General features: G+C 44.0%; 1 protein-coding gene across 2 annotated transcripts in view; it reads left to right on the top strand.

Annotated features, from left to right (window-relative positions):
* Positions 1–20576, top strand: part of Dgkg (diacylglycerol kinase gamma) — a 188301-nt gene that overhangs the window by 19102 nt on the left and 148623 nt on the right. For both annotated transcript variants that reach the window (XM_034515695.2, XM_034515694.2), the window contains exon 2: positions 17942–18255. In XM_034515695.2, coding sequence (XP_034371586.1) covers positions 18189–18255 — 67 coding nt within the window. In that variant the 5' untranslated portion in view covers positions 17942–18188. The remainder of the gene's footprint in view (positions 1–17941; positions 18256–20576) is intronic.

Raw genomic sequence — 20576 nt, 5'->3', positions numbered from 1 at the left:
TGACATTGCTGGTAGTGGGGCCTTGCACATGTGTCACTTCCCCTTGTCTTTCCCTAGCTGACTGAACCAGGCGTGAGGGCTTTGTTGTTGATATTCTTTTTTTAATTAAGCAACACTGCCAACAAAAAAAGAGCTTTTGGTTTGTTTATTGTCTGATTATTTTGTTTATTTCTTTTTAAAGATATATTTATTTTTATTTTGTGTGCATTGGTGTTTTATCTACATGTATTTCTGTGTGAGGGTGTCAGATCCCCTGGAACTGGTGTTACAGACAGTTGTGAGCTGCCATGTGGGTGCTGGGGATTGAGCCTGGGTCCCCTGGAAGAGCAGACAGTGATCTTAACTACTGAGTCATCTCTCCAGTCCCTAGGTTTTTTATTTCTAAGTCATTTATTTTGGACTTTATAACAGACCTTTTCGGTCTATTTAGATTACTTTTTGCATTCATTTTCCTATTGTATGAGTTGGAGGTTTGATTCATTTTTTGGTGGGGGTATTGTTTGAATGGATGGGTGGGTGGGTAGATAGGTGAGTGATTGCCTAAGTGGTCGGTTCGGTGGATGGGTGGGTGGATGATTGGGTAGGTGGCGGGTAAGATTGGTTTTGATCTACCATCCTTTCTAAGAAACTTGTTCAAGGCTACAAGTGTCCTGTAAACAATGCTGTAAATTTTACATCTATTAAGTCAATACCGAATGCCCCCACGTTTTTAATTTCTTTTTAAGCATGACCTTCCTTAAGGATGTGTGGAAGTCTTTCTTAGTTCCCATATTGCTGAGATGAGACTGATACCCAGACCCTTAGGTGGAGGTCACCAGACAGAAACATAGTAGTTTCACTGACGAATGCTCTTGGATGGGTTGGGGAGATGGTTGTCAGCAAAGTGCTTGCTGCATAAGAATAAAAATAAGGACATGAGTTTGGATTCTGTCACTCAAAAGAAAAGAAAAAAAGGTACCTGTAATCCAGCTCTGAGGAAGTAGGGACAAGAAGATCTCTGGAGCTTGCTGGCCACACCATCTAGCTAAATTATTGTACTCCAGATTCAATAAAACATCTTGTCTCAAAAATAAAATGAAGAGTGGCTAAAGAATCACTTGGTGTTGATAGGGGGTGTGGGGGAAAGAAATGGGAGAGAGAGAGAGAGAGAGAGAGAGAGAGAGAGAGAGAGAGAGAGAGAGAGGCATGCATGGAGAGAGGCGGGGAGCGGAGGAGGTTGGCTAAGGGAGAAGCTGGCATTATTCCCATTAAGAGAGAAGAGGGCCCAAACATCATACCACACAACTTTGTATCTGTCAGTAACTGCATGTGTGCTGTGTAGTGCAGCCAATGTAAACGTATCCTGGAGTAGCTTACAAATAAATGAGTCTCAGACTATGATTATTTGATTTGATTTTGACAATTACTGGGGGATAACCCCTAATCTATTCTTCTAACTGCTCTCCTGTCTACCTCTCCAGTGGTGTACCCCAAATAATTGCCGTTTCTCCTGGCCAGGTGGCTCATGGTCCACCTCCCTCATGGTGGCTTCATCTTTTTATTCTTCCTCCTCCTCCTCCTGGTCTTTCCTCTCTCCTCACACTTCTCCACCCCCAACCAGGAACTGAAAATCCACCTACCTCTAATCCCTCCAGTAACTGGCCAATAGTTTTTTGTTTGTTTGGTTGGTTGGTTTTGTTGTTGTTGTTGTTTGGGGGTGTTGTTTTTTTGTTTTGTTTTGGTTTTGGTTTTGGTTTTTGGAGACAGGGTTTGTCTGTGCAGCCCTGGCTGTCCTGGAACTCACCCTGTAGACCAGGCTGGCCTCAAACTCAGAAATCTGCCTGTCTCTGCCTCCCAAGTGCTGGGATTAAAAGCATTTGCCACCACTGCCTGTGGCTGGCGATAGTTTTAAACTAAAGGAACAAGGTTTGCACAACAAAAGCTTGTAACCCTGAGAATTCATGTGGGCCTAGAATTTAGCATTACAATACATGGCAACAGACCCAAACTCAACAGCACTGCCCAGAAGAAGGTGTGGTCTTAGACAAGGAAGCTCTTCCTCAGCTGAAGCAATTGCAGAGAAGGCAGGCAGAGCACTGGGTGCCAGAACCTCCCAGGGTGCAAGGTGGGGAGCAAATATTCCTTTCCAAGTAGGAATCCAGTCAGTACAGTTCATCATCCACCGACACTGTTTCCAGTTTCATATTTTAAATAGCTTTTTCTTGTTGGCTTGTAATTTATATAAGGTACTCCTCCATGCATCTTAAATCTTCAAAGCACACTTTTCAGTGATGTCAAGGTATTTAACAAAAACATGCTTGTCACCCTCAGATGGCATGCTTACAGTTGTTGGAGTTTTTGCTACTTTAAACAACTCTGCTACAAATATTCTTGGTGTGAAACCTTGCCGCATACTGTTGCCTGTATACTTTAAGATAAACCCACAGAACTAAATCTGGTGAAAACTCATCTTTAGGGCTGTAGCTGGCTGTGCTATATGGCTAATATACCTCCAAATCAACAGTGGTAGTTTTCTTACTTCCTTCTCAACAAAGCTATTACCTTGTAATTATTAAACGATTGTTTGATCATTGACGGTTGGATAGGTGACCTTAGTATCTTGCCATGTCTCTGTTCAATGAAGTATATTTTAAATGAATACAAAATGAATGGCCTTCCCAGTCTAAGATGGTGGCATCAACAGTGTGAATAACATCCTAGGAGAGTGACATTAATGTTGAGAGGTGTTTTAAATATTATTTAATTCACTCTCTGACATTATCAGATGAGCAGCTTGAAGCCTAGTGAATAGAACTAACTACTCGACTACTTAAATTAAGACCCAAAAGCTCCAAGACATACTTCAACCCCCTCTCTAGTTGGGAGGTGTGCAAATACGTTCTTCCTTCCCACTTGAAGCTGTGGTTTTGAAAGGGGATTCGTGAATCACCTGAGAAGCATTTTTTATTTTGTAGTTTATTCTAATGCCAATATCTAGAATTCTTGTCTATATGTCTGCACGTTCCTGATGACTGTCTCCTGTGGAGCACTGCCATGTGACATCAGTGGCCTGTTATCTGCTTGTTGCTTGACATAGTGGCAAAGAGCAGCCCCAGGGTGAGACCACATGGACTTCTGAATCTTGGATGCATCAGTTAACAGCTGCATGGCCTAAACTGGCATTTCGAATGTCTGTGCTTTGGTTTTGGCATCTTTTTATTTGTTTTTGTTTTTGTTTTTAGAGATAAGATCTCATTGTTTAACCTAATCTAACCTGGAGATCAAATGGAGCTTCACTTTTCCAATGTTTAAATGAGCGTGCTCGTGTCTCTCTCAGAGGGTGGTTACATGCACTCAACCAAATGCAGCGTGCAAACTGTTTAGGACGGCCTGGCACACAATAAAGGTATTTGCTCATACTAGATTCTAGGTACGTTTGGGTGTCCAGACTGAGCCATACAGGGACATAACGTCTGGGGTAGGAGTGACTAGGCAGCAGCACCGCTGAATTTTCTTGTCCATGGTGCTGAATCAACCCTTAGTAGACTCCATTGTTGAGTCTACTAAGATCCTGGGAGAAGATACACCTTTTTATATCTTGTAAACAAAATCTTGGGCTTCTGGGATGTGCTAGAGGATCCATCCCCAGGCAGCTTACGGTCTAAGGAAGCCATTCATAGCCTTTGTAGACGTGAGAACCAGGATAAATGCTGAGGATGTGAGCTACTTTATGTCCAGGCAGAAGCAGGTTTGACTAACTGATGACAAGGTAAAGTACTCTGGTAAGATAACCTGAGAAGATTGTCTTGAAACTATTAAGATAGAATCAATAGACTACATAAACGGTTGCGGTTTGTTTCTATTGATGTGGGGAACTGAAAATAGAGGAGAAAAGGAAGAGGAATGGAGACAATAGAAGGGTGAGAAGGCAGAGGGGAAACATGGGAGTCCACAAAGTGGAGAGTGGTACTGGATCATCCACAAATTCCTACGGGTCTGTGGAGCCCAGCTAACTGTTCCAGATGTGAATGGCTCTGGTAACCCAGACGCTCACGTTGCACCTTACGCACCTTACGCACTGCGCGCGCCACGCGCACCGCACGCATAGCATCGCACAATGCTGCCTGCTGCTTTTACAACCCCATCTCCTTCTCTACCTACTGAAGCTTCATGCTTTAGGCCCACAGCTGCTTTTTTTTTTTTTTTTTTTTTTTTTTTTTTTTTTTTTGGTGTTTTTTCCTTAACAGTTATGTTTGTCAAATGTGAATGAGCTACCTGCTAGAGTTGACGAAGCTGCCCTTTCTCTCGTCTTCTTGTCCATTCACTTTGTACTAAGAAGTCATTATTATCTAGTCTGTGCCCTCCCTAGATGACATATTTGTCGCAAAGTGTCACAGAAGGAGCATTAAAAACAAATGTAAATATGAGAAGAAGGGACTTTCTACAGGGAACACAAGTCACAGTGAGAATTTTAGAAGCATGGCAGAGTGACAGGTTTGGGGCCGTCTAGAAGCCATGGTAATGTTTTCCTCCCTCGGGAAAATGTGATTGACATGGGAGACCCAGACTCTCTCTGCCCAGGGGCCTTGGGAGAAGTACAAGCTCCAGGCATGCCAGCTTTCCCTCTTAGTCCTGCCCACTGCATAAGTAGAAAGCGGTGCTTACAGACCTGCATGTTGCTAAGACTGAATTTCTCAAGGCCTTTAAGTCCTACTGATTCCTTTTCCAGTGGTTTTCCAGCAGTGCTGTTGCTGTGGGTGTAGGGACTACACTTTGGAGACCACTGATGAAAAGCTTGCTTGTATGTCAGCTGTATGAAACTGACACTCAGGGCAGCCCCGCAAAGCACATGCCAAGGTTACTGTTTTGCCTATCTTGAAATTATAAACAATTTGTTTCAAATCACGCAGTTGTGAGCCAAGGTTTGATTTCTGGCATCTCTAGATCCAAGACTAGAGTTACGTTTGACACTCTGGACACAAGTTTCTTTTGACACCAGATAAGAATCTAGAGAACTTTCCCTGAGATGACTTCTAGTCATGACTTTATCCCATCATGGTTTCCCTGCTAGGACAAGATGTAAGGGTTGTGTTAGCATCTCATGTTTTGCCCACAAACCTCCTGCAAATTTTGCATTCTTCTGCATTCTTTGTTCATGTGTGCTACAGCTTTTCCTCTGTACTAACAGCAGCCCTCTGGAAGCCTGCTGTGGTTTCACCTCTGGTCTACCTCTCCATTTGGAGATGTGGTTACTGGATCTATAAACGTGGCTTGAATGACGGCATCAGCACCTTGCACAGGACCAGCTGCTTGGGTACCTAAAACCTATTCACCCAGAAGTAGAAAGGAGAGATAGTGAGCCTTGAAACTAAGCAGACTGGGATTCCTGTCCTGTCACAAAAGGGAGAACTCTGGCCTGTCTCGACAGCTCTAAAACAGGCATAAAAATGGCGTTTGTGCCAGGCTTAGTGACTACTACAGATGGAATGAGAAAGGCAGGGAACATGCAGTAGGCTGTACATGGGGGTGCAACCATTATCATTTGTTAAAATGGTTTGTTGAACAGGTTCACAAATAAAGACCAGCCCTTAAACTGTGATGCTTTTGAGGTACGTATTCTCTCAAAAGAAGCCCCTGGGAATCTCAACTTTTACCCAAACCCCTCCCCACATCCCACAAAAAAGCTCTCCTGGAGACAAGCCCAGCCCTAGGATCCCACCTTGCACCTGGGCAACTTGGTTCAGGTTGACAGGTCAACACTCAAGATGTAACATTTACTTGATGCCACAAATATAATACAACATGCTCCTCAAATGGAAGAAGTCTAGTCTGGATTTTTGTGAGAAGCATGTAATTCCAAATATTTTAGTGTGTGTGTGTGTGTGTGTGTGTGTGTGTGTGTGTGTGTGTGTGTTGGGGCTCTATGCTGATGTACTACTAAATGAATTCTTAGATATTACTCATATTTGTTATTCATGAACTCAAATTAGCTCATTACTAAGTTCCCTGGCGGCTCTAATTCAATTATCTGTGAAGTTAAGCTCTGTCTCAAGGCTCCAGAGCTCCTGCCCCCACACTGACATAGGCCTCAAGCCCTGTGACCTGGGGAAGACCACACTACTATCATTTCAATATCGGTTCTGTTCTGAGTCGTTTGTGGCTCTCAGCTACTCAGATGGTTGCTTTTAAATTAGAAATTATAGTTCACTTGGCTTCATAACTATCATTTAGTCAGTGAGGGTGAATCAGTTAGCCCTACTGAATGTGTGGGGACATTTGCATCAAAGCTATGTTTAGTCTACGATTTTCCAGTTAGTAGGTTCTAAGATGCGAACAAGTTACACATTGAGATCAACCATGCAAATCCATAGAGAGAAGATACATGGGAAATTTGTGACTAGAAGTGCTTGTAGAGCTGTTTGGTTATCTGTGACTGTGCAACTAACTACCCCCAAAACTTAGTGGCTCAACAGTCACTTTAATGATCCACATAATCATATACACTGGGAATGCAGACAAGGTTTAACAGGAACCAGTTGTCTTTGCTCCGTGTGGTTCTTATTAAAGTTATAGAATCCAAGATGGCATCTCACCTGGCATGCCATGGCTAGGACGGCTTTTGTGACTCAGTGAGTGGTTTGACTGGGATCTTTGGATTTTATTGCATCTGGGTTCCTTGGTTCTTTGTGTGATGGTAAGCCTCACCCTCTCCTGTGGTCTTCCCATGTGGTCTCTATGGGCTATCTTCAACCCTGTGTGGCTGAACCAAGGAGGTTTGGTAATCTCAACATGACAAAAATAGAAGGCATTGGCTCTGGTCAAAGCTTCAACCTGATAGTCACAATGTTGTTTCAGTGTCTTTGTGGTTAAAGTAGGTCACAGGCACAGTCTAGATTTCAAAGGCCCTAAAATATCATGACAAGTGGTTAGTGGGTGACACCAGTCTAACAGACTGTGACCATAGCAGCAATTCATTGGTGAATCAAGCAACTTAACCACTTATCTTGATACATACAACCTGATACATATATCACTACCTTGATACATACTATTGAGGTAAGCGTAACAAATAACTAAGTTGTATTTGCAAGATTATAGCCCTGATATCCTACAAGTTTATAGTTCATTATTTTAATATAAAGCTATAAGTGCACACTTTTATTATAAGGTCAGCAACTACTAAATGAAATTATAAACAGTTTTACTCTTGAAGTGGACAGGTGATTTTTTTTTTCTTCCCTGGAGGAATTCAAACTCTTGTAGGAGAGCGATATTTGCTTAACTTCATCCAGTGTAGTAAGCACTACAGTAGAAAAAAAGCCCCTGTGCTGATGAAAGGCAAAGATGCTATTCTCATCCTAGGCTGAGCATTTTAAGGGACCTTCTTAGGTAGCTATTTGAACTGAATTGCTAATATACGAGCTAGTTTTTATGTCAACTTGTCTCAAGCTATAGTCGTTTTGAAAGAGGGAACGTCAATTGAGAAAACGTCCCAATAGATTAGTCTGTGGGCGAGGCTGTGGGGCATCTTCTTGATTGATGATTGATGTGGGAGAGCCCAGCCTACTGTGGTCAGTGCCATCCCTGGACTGGTGGTCCTGGGTTCTATAAGAAAGCAGGCCTAGCAAGTCATGGGGAACAAGCCAGTAAGCAGCATCCCTCCATGGCCTCTGCATCAGTTCCTGCCTCCAGGTTCCTGCCTTGAGTTCCCTGCCCTGACTTCCCTGTATGATGGATTACAAGCTATGAAATAAAATAAATCTTTTCCTTGCCAAGTTGATTTTGGTTATGATGTTCTATCACAGCAATAGAAAAATCAAACTAAGGCAGCCAGGTAGGAGTCAAGGTTGAAGGCAAAATAGCAAGATTAAAAGCTAGAATGGAGGAAGTCATCAAAATCTGACCTTGTCCAGAGTCTGAGAAGAGAGAAAACTCTTTATCTCTCTAGACATTTTTCCCTTATAAAAATGGCTTGGTTATAAACCATCAGATTCATATAAGTAAAGCTTCCCCAAAGCAATGGCATCTTCATGCACTGATGTTTTTTTGGAGAGTGAAAGGGAGATGAAGAGGTGTGTGTTCCTGAGTAATTGGGTATGGCTGATTCATTCCAATGAATAGAGAGACCTGGAGCGCAATTCAATACACGTTGAATTGCCATCTCCTTTTGACTTATAAATCCCATGCTGACATCTGTACAGAACAAATAGAGTTTGAACCTGTATACAAAACCGCAGTGCGAGAATATGCATTAGAAACCATTATTTCCACCCCCCTCATTTTACAGACAAGGAAACTGAGGCCCAGGGAGCTGAAACAATTACTCAGAGTGGCGGAGCTTCCATGACATAAAATACTGCTCCCATCCAAGGCAGACAATATCCAATCTGAGTTTTATTTAGAAAACCCTACTAAATTTTATTCTGTCCAGCAAGACTGTTTCCCCAGAAAGCAGCCTCGATGAGAAATGATTGGGCTGGTGCTGGGAGAGGAGTGAGCGCTGATGGAGAGAAATCAGCCCCTTATGAACTAGTTGTTGCCTGTCAAAGAGCAGAAGGCATGGGGTGGGGGAGGGGCGCTCTGTGGGATCCATCTGAGAGTCACAATGGCTCAGGCCCTAAGTTTTCCTAATGGAAATGAGCACTAAGGGGGAACATGCCTTCCACCCTGCAGCAAGGTTCTCATCCATAGTGGAGCAACAAGAGCAAGAACACTAACACTTGTTACTACAACAAACATGTCTTCCCTTCACTTTACACAAGGCGTTGGCTCCTTCAGACGCTTCTGAACCTGTGAGCCTCCTTCAGTCTTATAATTCTCTGTGCATGCCTGCGCCATTATGCGGACAGCCTGGGTGGTAACTAGCTGTTTAGCTGTGTCTCCACACAGGCCCATGTTGTCCCTACAATATAAAAACACAGTGTCCCATGGAACACACCTGAGGAAGTAGATAAACTGCTGAATCTAGAGATTAAGTGACCTTTTAAACTGGGACTGGACAGACAAGTACTGGTTTGCTGTGGGAAGGAAGTAAGGAAAGGCATTCCAAGTAAAGCCGAGAAAGGTCTGGCCTGTCAATCCAGTAACCTGTGTTTAGGAGGTGCTATTGTGTCTCTGGCCTTTGGCAGGAAGTAACAGGAAGTGGATTTGACTGACATATTCATAGGAAAATGCCAGGGAGTTGCTTTCGGGTTCCTGTGTCTCTGAAACTTCAAAGCTGGCCCTTTGTCTTAGAGATTGAGAGAGTCCTCTGTTCAGAGTTTTAGGCAAGATATGCCAGAAGCATTTCAGTTACATAGGTCCTAAATGAGAAAGCTCTCTGTAAAGAGATTTGGGGTGATTCATAGGGTACGCCGTTAATCGAACACAGTCTCTAGTGTACTGGCCAACCTTTATGTCAGAAGGGGAAATGAGACGTCTCTGAACTTGCTGTCTTGTGCAAAGTTAAACCCACCAATAAATAAATAAATAAATAAATAAAGCAGAAATACTTACGGGGTGTGGAAATTGGGTGAGGAAGAGACGGGCAGGAGCAGAGCGGACAGAATCAAGGTGCCAGGCTTCTTGGGGTGCACTTCATGTAGTTTGGCCCTTGGAACTCACCCAAAGGTGATTCTGTGGGAAAGAAACAGGCAATGGCAAAGACAAGCAGAAAGTAATGGGGCTGGGACAGGTTCAGTCAGAGCCACTTTGGAAAACAGTATTTTTGAGATCTGTTTGGTTAAAAACAAAAGAAACGCAGACCAGTCATGAACCATGTTTTCCACAGAGGTGAAGCCTAGCAATTCCACGAGGATGGCCTCTGTGTTTTAAAACTTAACACTTAATTAGCGTACTTTAGATGATGGGAACAAATTCTGTTGAGAAAAGTCTTAAAATCTTGGAAGAAAGAAAGCTACAAAGGACAGGGTCATGTGGGCCCGGAGCTGGAAGCCTGAGTGTGAACTTTGGTGATAGACAGGCCGACAGATGAGTTTCTCCTTCATTAGAGTTTTTGTTGCCAGGAAAAAGCACCATGATCAGAAGTAATGCAGAGAAAGGGGTTTGTTTCATCTTGTAACTCTTACTCCAGCCAGCCAGAGCAGGATCTCAGGGCAAGAATCAAGAAGCAGGGACTGGTTGACACAAGCTGTGGAGGAACACTGCTCACCGGCTCGCTCCTCATGGCTTGCTCACCCTGCTTTCTTCTACCTAGGAAACACAAGGAAATGCCCCAAAGGCTTGTCCACGCATGGCATGCCCCACAGGCTTGCCCACACACAGCATGCCCCACAGGCTTGCCCACACACGGCATTTTTCTCAGTCGAGGATCCCTTGCCAGATAACTCTAGCTTATGCCAGTTGACAACAGAATAAGCCAGATGCTTACGCCCTTGCCAGTGTCACACACCAGAACAATATTATTCACCCATAGCCTTTCCCTTCTTGTTAACCCTAAATATCTTCTATTAATATCAGTCTTATAATATAAACCATAGTATAATCTTACATGTCCTATAATCTTTCAAAGTCCAGCTTCTTTAAAGTATCAAAAAAAAAAAAAATCCATCTCTCTAAAAATCCAAAGTCTCTTACTTGTGGACTCCTATAAAATCAAAAATAAGTTACATACTTCTCATGCTAGGAGTGGTGAGTCAAGGCACAGTTACTACCAAAGCAAAACCAAATTCTAACCATGTGATAAGTTCAATGCTTGGTACCTGGGAGCCACTCATGAGCCTCTGGGCTCCAAGGAGCCTGGGCAGCTCCACTACCTGTCTGCCCTCCAGGGCACACATAGCTTGTCTCATAGGTTCAAGCCAGCTCCATTCCATAGCTGGTGCTCTCCTTGACAGTCAGTCGATGGTACTGGCATCTCCAGTAATTTGGGATCTTCACTGCACTTGAGACTGCAGTTTCACCAAGGCTCTTGTGCATCACCTCAGGAACTCCAGCCCTGCCACACAGTGCCAAGCCCCTGTGCCTTCAAAACCAGTACCACCTGGCTCATTCTTACACATCACTTGGCTGCCAGCATGAGATGCAGCCTTGGACACCCTGCACCACAGTGTCCATGTGCTAATCCTGAGGGAAGAGTCCCAGAAGGTTTTGCCTCAATGATACTGGTCTCTCCTTAGCCACAGCTGTCAGCTGACAGTTACAATTCTCCCATTAAAGCAGAGATATTTTTTCCACTGGTGCTGATTTCTCAATCACAGCTGATGCTTCAGCCCTAGCTGACCAGAACCACAAATTCTTATTGCAAACATCCCATAGCAGCAGGAGGGGTGAAGGGGGTGAGGCTGGAGAGCTGCCCTTGGCAGTTCAGAGCATTGCTTCTGAAGAGGTCAGGTCAGGAACAGAGAGGGTAATTAACATTCCTAGTCAGCTCAGGAAAGGCACCCGGAAGAGAGACACTAATCAACATTCCTCAGACAACAGGGGAGACTGACCTGCAGGTGGGGGAGGCCCAGAGCACATGGACATATCCCACAGGATGGACCATTGGCCACCCGCAGACAAGGGAAGTCCCTGCCACCTCATTCCCTAAAGACCAATTAGTTTAAAAGTCACAGTGTTCTGCCAATCATATTGTGCCTAGCAGCTGTCTCTCTATGCCACTCCTGGAAACTGTACAAATGTCTGCTGAACAAGCTGCACAGGGTCACCTCTCCTTTGGGATGCATCCTTTTGGGTACAGGATGACCCCAGCATGCAGGAACAATAAAATTCCTCTTGCTGTTGCATCGATCCCTGGCTCCGAGTTGTTCACTCAGTGGGTCTCAGGTAAACTAAGGCCCACCAGAGGCTTGCACTTCTTTCAGAAGACCCAGCACCCAAGGGGCAGCTCATAACTCCAGTTCTAGGGAAATCCACACCCTCTTCTGAACTCCCTGGGCACTGCATGTACGGGGTGCCCAGATATGCAGGCAAAACACCTATCCATGCAGAATTAGATTAAACTAAGATTGCTTTTAAAGATCAAATGAATGGGCCTGGTAAGAGTCTTGTTTCCTCTGAAACTTCACAAGCCAGGCCTCACCCATCTTCCTCTCTTTCCACATTCCTGTCTTCCGGCTCCCAAGCTCCCACGCAAGCTCAGTAAACACTGAACACTCAGTGGCTTTTCCAGCTCGAAGTTTCAAACTCCTCTCACAGTCTTGCCAAAAAACAAACGGTCAGATCTGTCACAGAAAGGCCCCATAAATCTGTTACCAATTTCCGTCTTAGTCAGCGTTTCTAATGTTATGATGAAACACCATGACCAAAAGCAATGAGGGGGAGAAAGGGTTTATTTCATCTGACAACTCTTAAGCCACACTCCACCACAGAGAAAAGTCAGGACAGGAGCTCAAACGGGGCAGGAACCTGGAGACAGGCGCAGATGCAGATGCATGGAGGGCTGCTGCTTTCTGGCTTGCTCCCTGTGGCTTGCTCAGCTGGCTTTCTTACACATCCTAGGATCATTTACTCCAGGGCAGCAGAGTCTGCAGTGGACTGGGCCCTGAAACATCAATTCTTAATCAAGATGCCCCACAGGTCATGATGATGGCGATATTTTCTTTTCTTTTTCCTTAATACTTTATTTATTGACAATAATGTATATTTAACTACCACTATAAAAGATTCCTTTGAGGTGAAACAGATGTTTTAAAATGTTTTCCTTTTAGGTGTGAAATAAATACATGGGCAAACAATAATCTGTGGCGACTGCTAAGTATAATGGCTAAGTAACATTCTCTCACTCTCTTTTTTAATTAATTAATTAATTTACTTTATTCTCCCTGTCCTCTTGATGGTTGTGCTGACATTTTCTTAATTGAGATTCCCTTTCTAGATAATGTGCCAAGTTGACTTGAGAAAACTCACCAGGACAGATAGACAAATGGACAGACATCCATATATCTATTAGCTCTGCCTTCGATGTAACAGAGAAACAACGACAAACCTTAATAAACATACTTACTGCCCAAACCTTGCTTTCAAATATCTTCCATTTAAAGAAATCAGGACTCCATAGAGAAATAGGGCTGATAAAAACAAGATGAACCAGAAAAGTTTATGGTACCAGAAACTAAAAATGCAGTTATATGTTTAAACGAAGAAACTGCTTGCAATGTGGGACAATTTGAGAATCCAAACAGTAGTGTTTTATAACCCACAGAGATAAATAAGTACCTATGACTATAATTAAAATTTTTATTTTCTAATTTGATGTACATTTATACTTAATGTATAATAATTTACTACTTATACAAATGTATTTATGTTACATACTAATAAATACTAAAGTATATATTACTACATAGTAGCTATAAATATATACATTGATATAAATAAGTTCTTCCTACTATAGACTGTTGATTAATATGATATAAATGAGTAAGTTATAAAGTCATTATCATCATAATCATCTAGTCAAGACTCATCCATGGGTGCTGAAACCAGTGTATAAAATTTTGATGAATAGTTACAAGATTACAATAACCTGGAGCAGGATGGGATCAAGTTCAGGAACCTGAGGCACACTAGAAACTCTGCCGGCTGCTGCCAGCCGATCCCTGTGAGGCACACTAGAAACTCTGCCGGCTGCTGCCAGCCAATCCGTATGCCATACTGCTAAGTGTCGCATTGGTGACAAGTAAAAACCTTTAGTTCTATATTTTTATTTTTTCGTTGACAATTTTACATATTTACATGATACATTTTGGCTACATTACCCTGATACATCTTTTCCTGTGACCTTTGGAACCCTGCATACCAACAAGTCTCCCTCTTATGTTCATGACTTTTTTTTAGGATTGCTGAGTTTAATTAGAGTTGTTTGAATGAGCGTAGGTGGAGGGTTATTTACTCCACCATGGGCAACTTGCCAGGAGAAACACCAGTGGAAAAGAAGACCCTCCCGCCCCAGCAGCCATTACCTGATAGTAACTCCTTCAGCTAGTGCTAACTTGTGGTTTAAACATAACAGTTTAGAAGGCAGCTCGAAGCATGTTAATTTATCTCAGCAGTGGGAGTAGATTCCTCACTAGAAGACCCGACCTCCCCAGCCATGGGAGGTTGACCAGGTTTCTAATACTGGGCATGAATTCTCTCTTCCAGAGCAGGCTGAAATCCAACCAGGAAGTGGTTACTTCCCACCATATGAGCTGTGCCACTATGGTGTCCTTGGGCACATCTGGCCTGGCAGAGTGTTTGTGTAGTCCACAAAACAGTAGAACTGTTGGAGACAGTTCTCCCATAGAGGCCTGCATTACACTTCCTCGCACTATGGGAGCGAGGCAGCAGAAAGAAGCTTCTCACTCAGTTCTAGGTTGATTTCTTTATGTCCTACAACCAAAGTATGTAAGTATGTGACTTCAGCAATAGGGTTTTACCATCTAGTTCTGGTAAACAACCAAGAGGAGTGACAATGGTCTAGATGGTGGGGGTAGAGAAGGGGCTCTTCTGTGGCCTCCCAGTCTAAAAATGAGTAAGAAAGGGATAGCCCACACATCTGGCACTGGATTTTCTCTAGTAACCTATGACTTCTGGGAGCATTATTATTCACTATGAAAGATACCTCCACTCAAACTTCCTCTATTTTTTTTACACTTATTGGTGTTGATTTATTGATTGTGTGTATGCACACAGGCATCTCTAGAAGCCAGGAGGATAGCTCTCTCAGTACAAGGTTGCCAGGATTGGCAGCAACTGCTGAGTCAGCTGACCAGCCTGCCAGCCCCACCCCCACTAATCCTTAGCGCCCCCAGCATTCACCCTACTTTTGTAGCACATGCTGAGAACAATCATTTTTATTGACTATCAGTGCATCTGCAGGAATTGTACTGGAAGGGGGTGAAATAGATAGATAGATAGATAGATAGATAGATAGATAGATAGATAGATAGATGATAGATAGATAGATAGATAGATAGATAGATAGATAGATACACACACATACCCAACCAGAGCACCATATACATTCTTTTCCCCCACTGTAATCCTCATTTTCAAAAAGAACAAAAAGAAATGAGAAAACTGTCTAGAATAAAATAATCAATCAACTGAAGGCAGAAATGGGAGCCAGATTCTTCACCTTCTGGCTTATGGTTGCTCATTTTTTTTCTAACCCGCTGTGTGTCTCTGAGCCCTTTGTGAAGTCTGTGCTTCTGAGGTGTAGAGTAAGTGATTAAGCCACGGAAATGTTGCTTTGTTGTCTGTTTTGTGTTGTTTGAGACAGGGCTTTGCTGTAGATAGTCCAGACTAGCCACATGTTCACACTCCTGCCGTAGCCTCCGGACTCTGGGGTTCTGGGCATGCGCTACTACAAACGGCTCATAGAGGCATTCTTCAGCAAGGCTGGCTGTGGTCCCTGCTCTTCTCTTCACCCTATTTACTTGGTTTCATTTTCCTCATCCATTAAATAGAGACAGCAACACAGCTGCCTGTCACTTAATTATAGGGACCTGTTCTGAGGACTCGGATCTTAGATGGTTTTATTATTGTGCAGACATTGGAGAGCACACAGGCACAAAGCAGGATAGTACAGGTTAGTTACTTAAGTAGACTCTCCAGTTACACAGTCATTAATCATCTCTATTGTGAGGGTATTGTGTGTGCTATGCTTTCCTATGACTGACAGTATAACAGATATATAGATATAGATATAGATATAGGTATAGATATAGATATAGATAGATATATAATATTTATATATATTATATTTATATATTTTTATATTTATATATATTTTTTACACAACCTTTACTACAGATAAGTGTTGAACATATTGAACTAGCTAGTGCAATCTGAACGTTAGACTGTTACCGGGCCACATGAATTTTCGGGTTCCACTATAATCTCTTGGGTATATTGAGTCTATTGTAGCATGAACACGACAGTTTTTAACATACATGCTCATGTAAGGACTAGACTAGGTCATGTGTTAAAGCACATAACACAATGTGAAATGAGAGTCCCTTAGGAGACTCTTAGCATGTGTTAAAAGACAATGTTGAAGGACATTGCTTGCTTTTGACTAAATGATCATCGGGGACTAGATCATAAAGAAGGAGGTCACCAAAAAAAAAAGTCATGAGTGGGCAGTAGGACACACTGGAGGATTTTATCAGCAGAAGAGATGTAAACTGGCTGGCCATGGGAAGGAGCAGACTTCGGGGAGAGAGAGCAAAATTCCATGAAGGGAGACCAGCAAAAAGAGATGATCAGGCCTGGGTTGCAGGGAGGGCTGTGTGGTAGAGAGGAGGGAGCATGGGATGGACCCCACAGCTCAGGACTGCTGCTGGGGTAGACAGGAGGGAAGCTGAAAGCTTCAAATGGGCCTCAGCCTGTGGCCGGAGGAGTGACTCTTATGGGTGGCTGGAGTACAGATGGGAAGCAGCTTGAGAGTACTGACAGAGGCTGGTCTAAGGTAACTGAGGACATATAGGGTTCTGGCGGGGGCTGGTCTAAGGTAATTTGGGATATATGGGGGGCTGGTCTAAGGTAATTCAGGACATAGAGGAGTCTCAGAAGGTGGTTAGAGAGTCTGTCCAAGTGCAGGATCTGAAGATCTCTGAATTCTCAGATCCAGACTGAGGCTTAGTGCTAGGGAGTCACAGAAGCTGTGAAAGCATGAAGTTCCACAGACACTGGAGGCGAGCTGAGGAGAAACACCAGTGTTCCAAGATGGCAAAGGAAGATGAAGGAGACAGGGTTGGGACTCTCAGGGAGACTTAAGAGGTTCAAGGCGAGGGCTTCCTGCTAGGAGACAAGCTGTCTAGAAAGAGAACAGAGCTAGGAAGAACTGTGAAGGACCAGCTGGTTTGCAACTCGTGACCTTAAGAAAATGCTGAAAATGAGTCCAGGCCGCCCTCAGGTTAAGGAGGACACCCAGCCTTCTTAGAAGAGACGTCACTATGAAGGCTTCTGAAGAAGCAGACACCTTACTCCCTGGTCACCTGCTCACACCACAGTCCTTGGTATAATCCGTCCCTACCAGACTGGCCTGCACCAGCCATGACTGCACACTGCTGTGGAGAATCCCACACGTGTCTCCCTTCTGGGACCTCCTTCCAGAGTTGCTAACACACTTGCCACCCCCCAACCCCCGCCTTGAAGTCAGCCCCAGAGTTTAGACTCTATTGCACTCAAAACTCAACTTATGGTTTCTATACATCTCTTCCTATTATGCCAAAGGTTTACCAACTTGTTTCTATCTTTGACCCAGAATAAAAAATATGCAAATGTATGCAGTGTGCACAGGTAAGCATACAGTAAAGGAGAGTCTTGTGAAACACCGCTTGCTACGAACATTATTCCGCTCCATACTAATCTGCTTCATTCTTTAAATGCTAGTCCTGGCCCACTGGGCTAATTTTATCACTCATGAAACTGATATAATGAAACATACTATTATACGAAAGGTTCAGAGGGAAAGGGTTTGTGTCCTTGCCCATCCAGCTGTACCCCGAGGCTGACAGACCCTCCCCCAAAAGCCTCTTAGCTCTGAGAACTCCTCTTGCACTAGAGGCTGACAGCTGAGGGCTGATCTGAATTTCCACAGCGGCCCCATAGCTCGTAGGTAGAAGCCCTGTAGTAGGATCTGGACATCAATGAGGGAGAGAAGGAGCCCCTTTGAAATCAGCTGACCAGGTCCCTGTTCCAGTGGGATTCTGAGGGCATCTAACAGCTGCGGGTATTTTCTTTGTGTGCCTCTGGGAATCTAACACCACCATTTGTGGGAGACTTTTCAGCTTCCCCAGTGTGAGAAGTATGGCTGTCCTGTCACGTAGGCCAGTCTGACATTCAGCCAGACAGTGGAGCAGGGCTGCCACTTCAGACCCTTCAGAGGGCTTCTGGGCCCTCTTCAGACCTCTCTGAAGGTAGACCACACACTCATGAAACACGGAATCATTGCTGTCTTTCAACAGAGACCATGTTGGGATTCTTTTTTTCCCTGGCAACTCATTACACTGGCTTTTATGCTTTCACTTAGGAATTCCAGCGTTTCGGGATTGGCCTGGACTACAGCAGGAACATGTTACCTGAGGAGTAGCAGAAGTCTTTCACCAGCTGCTGAGAAGTGTCCACAACTGTTATCAACACTCGAGTGTCCTAGAAGGCTCTGGAAGGCCTCGTTCACTGCACATCTGTAATGAGCCAGGCCCTGATCTGGGCCTCGACTTCTCGCTAGTAACCAGAACTCCATCTGTGGTCTTGAGGCCATCATACTCAGCTGAAAGATGAGTGAAGGACAATGGGTCTCCCTCTCATCAGAAGAATTTGATCAACTCCAGAAATACTCTGAATGTAAGTGCTGGCATTCACAGACACAAGGGAGGGTCTCGTCTCTGCTGGGGACTTGATGCCCAGAGGGCATGTAAAGCCATGGGAGAATGAGTCCTGATGGATATAATTGCTTTATAAACACAGAATTAGTGTTTGCATCAATATAAAGATGCAATCACTCTTATGCTCAACACAGAATTTGGAGTACCCACTGGAGAAAATAAGTCAGGCTATAAAACCACCAGCAGGCTCAGCAAGCACTTCAGTTGTGTTTGGCTGATCTCCGTCCCTTTCTTCCCAGGCCTTTGTTTCCCAGCTGACAATATCATAAGTCTATTTTCTGTCAGTTGCCTCTTTAAGTGTAATTTTACAGGACAGCAGGTACATGGTGAGCCTTTCCACCGACACTGACTTCAACTCATTCATGTGTTCTGAGCTCTTAGCTTATGCTTCTTTGTGGACTTTGTCCTGGGAAGGCCAAGACTCTTAATTTCCCTTTTGATGTGCCCAGAAACGCTTTCGGCATCAAGTCACATCAGTCACTACTAAGAACATAAGATGTGTCTCTCACAGGCCACCCCTAAACCCTGAACAGTGATAGGAATGTGTGTGGACTGAGGCAGAGCCTCATCTGCATAAGTCAGGGACCCACCAAGTGTTCCCTCTGCCTCTTGGCCCTGTGAGGTCACCGCTCTTACTGCCCCCTAAGCCACCACAGGAGCCAGGGCTGGGAGATGACTTGGTCTGTAAGGTGTTGCTAGCTGCCCAGCAAGAGGAACTGACTTTGGATCCCTAACACCATGTGGAAAAAAAGAAAGAAAGAAAGAAAGAAAGAAAGAAAGAAAGAAAGAAAGAAAGAAAGAAAGAAAGAAAGAAAGAAAGAAAATCCAGGTGCTGGGAAATCCTAAGGCTGGAAAAAAGAGAGAAAGGAAGATTCTGGAACCTGCTGGCCATCCGGTCTGGATGAACCAGCAAACTCCAGGTTGAGTGACAGGCGCGGATTTAAATATAGATAGATAGATAGATAGATAGATAGATAGATAGATAGATAGAGATAGAGATAGAGATAGAGATAGAGATAGAGATAGAGATAGAGATAGAGATAGAGATAGAGATAGAGATAGCTTGAATGAGGAAGACACCTGATCTCCATGCATGCATTTTCTCTTGGGAGTGCACACACATAAATACACACAAAAAGTAGACACACCCCACATTCTTATTCAAGCCTACTGACTGTGTGCTCCTCAAGATGAACCGGTGCCCCAGAGCGTACTGGTCAGTTTTGGTGCTGGTATTATGGGTCCCTGCTCTCTTCTCTAACCTCTGTGGGTTTACAGAAACTATGCAGTGCTGACTGGGAACAAGGGTAAATTCAATTTAACTAAACCTGCTCTCCAAGAGGTGAAAAGAAGCATAAAGGTAAGGACTATTCCGTGTGGTAAAGAATCCGGTTCAGGAGTCAGATCTGTACTCAAGAGACAAGCAGAACGCAGCTCAGAGACAGCAGAAGCATACTGTGCTCTGGTACAGGGAACTGAAAGAGAGGAAAGCAGAATGGTAGACAATTGAACCACAGTGTGGTGATTAAACAACAGAAGATGATTATCTTCAAGCTGTGGAGGCCCTGAGTCCAAAATTAAGGCATTGGCAAGTTGGCTCTTTTGTGGGTTAAAAGGAATAACCTTTCCTGGGCTGTGCCCAGGGCTTGTTGATAACCATGTTCTCTCCTAATGTCCTCCCAAGGTATGCTGTGTGTGTGTGTGTGTGTGTGTGTGTGTGTGTGTGTGTGTGTGCTCACACACGCATAGAAAGTTCACCCTTTTATAAGGATATAATGTAATGAATTGAATGCATCCACTCCAGCATGACCTCATCTTAACTGCTTAGGTCTGCAGTCGTTCTATATCAGGTCCCGTGTTGAGACGATAAGGCATGGGACTTTTAGCATATGGGTAGGAGACAAAACTGAAGACATAGGAGAGGATCGAGTTGACTGACCTCTAAGTAAGGCCAGAGGGTCCAGAGGGATGAGGTGAGTAGAGAGGTAGGCAGAGGTCTGGGCTGGCTGTGGAGGAGAAGAAGGATGAGGGGATGGAGGGACGGGCTAGCATCAAGCCTTTCCTGTCAATGTGTGGGCCATAGGACAGGTTGCAGTGTCACAGAGCCTTGAATCTGGAGGCTATCTGTAGACTGGTTTGCAGCTGCTAGGCCAGGAGTCAGGCGGTGGTTGGGATGAAATCTAGCCTGAGCCAAGGAATAAGATTAGAGTGAAGAATTAAAGCTGGTTTGAAGGAAGTTGTGAAGGAAATGGTATCTGTTCACACATGTAGAGCAAAAGG

Source organism: Arvicanthis niloticus, chromosome 12, assembly GCF_011762505.2.
Source record: "Arvicanthis niloticus isolate mArvNil1 chromosome 12, mArvNil1.pat.X, whole genome shotgun sequence".
In the NCBI taxonomy this organism is placed as follows: Eukaryota; Metazoa; Chordata; class Mammalia; order Rodentia; family Muridae; genus Arvicanthis; species Arvicanthis niloticus.
The sequence above is the reverse complement of the archived record's forward strand: the minus strand, read 5'-3'. Positions and strand labels throughout refer to the sequence as shown.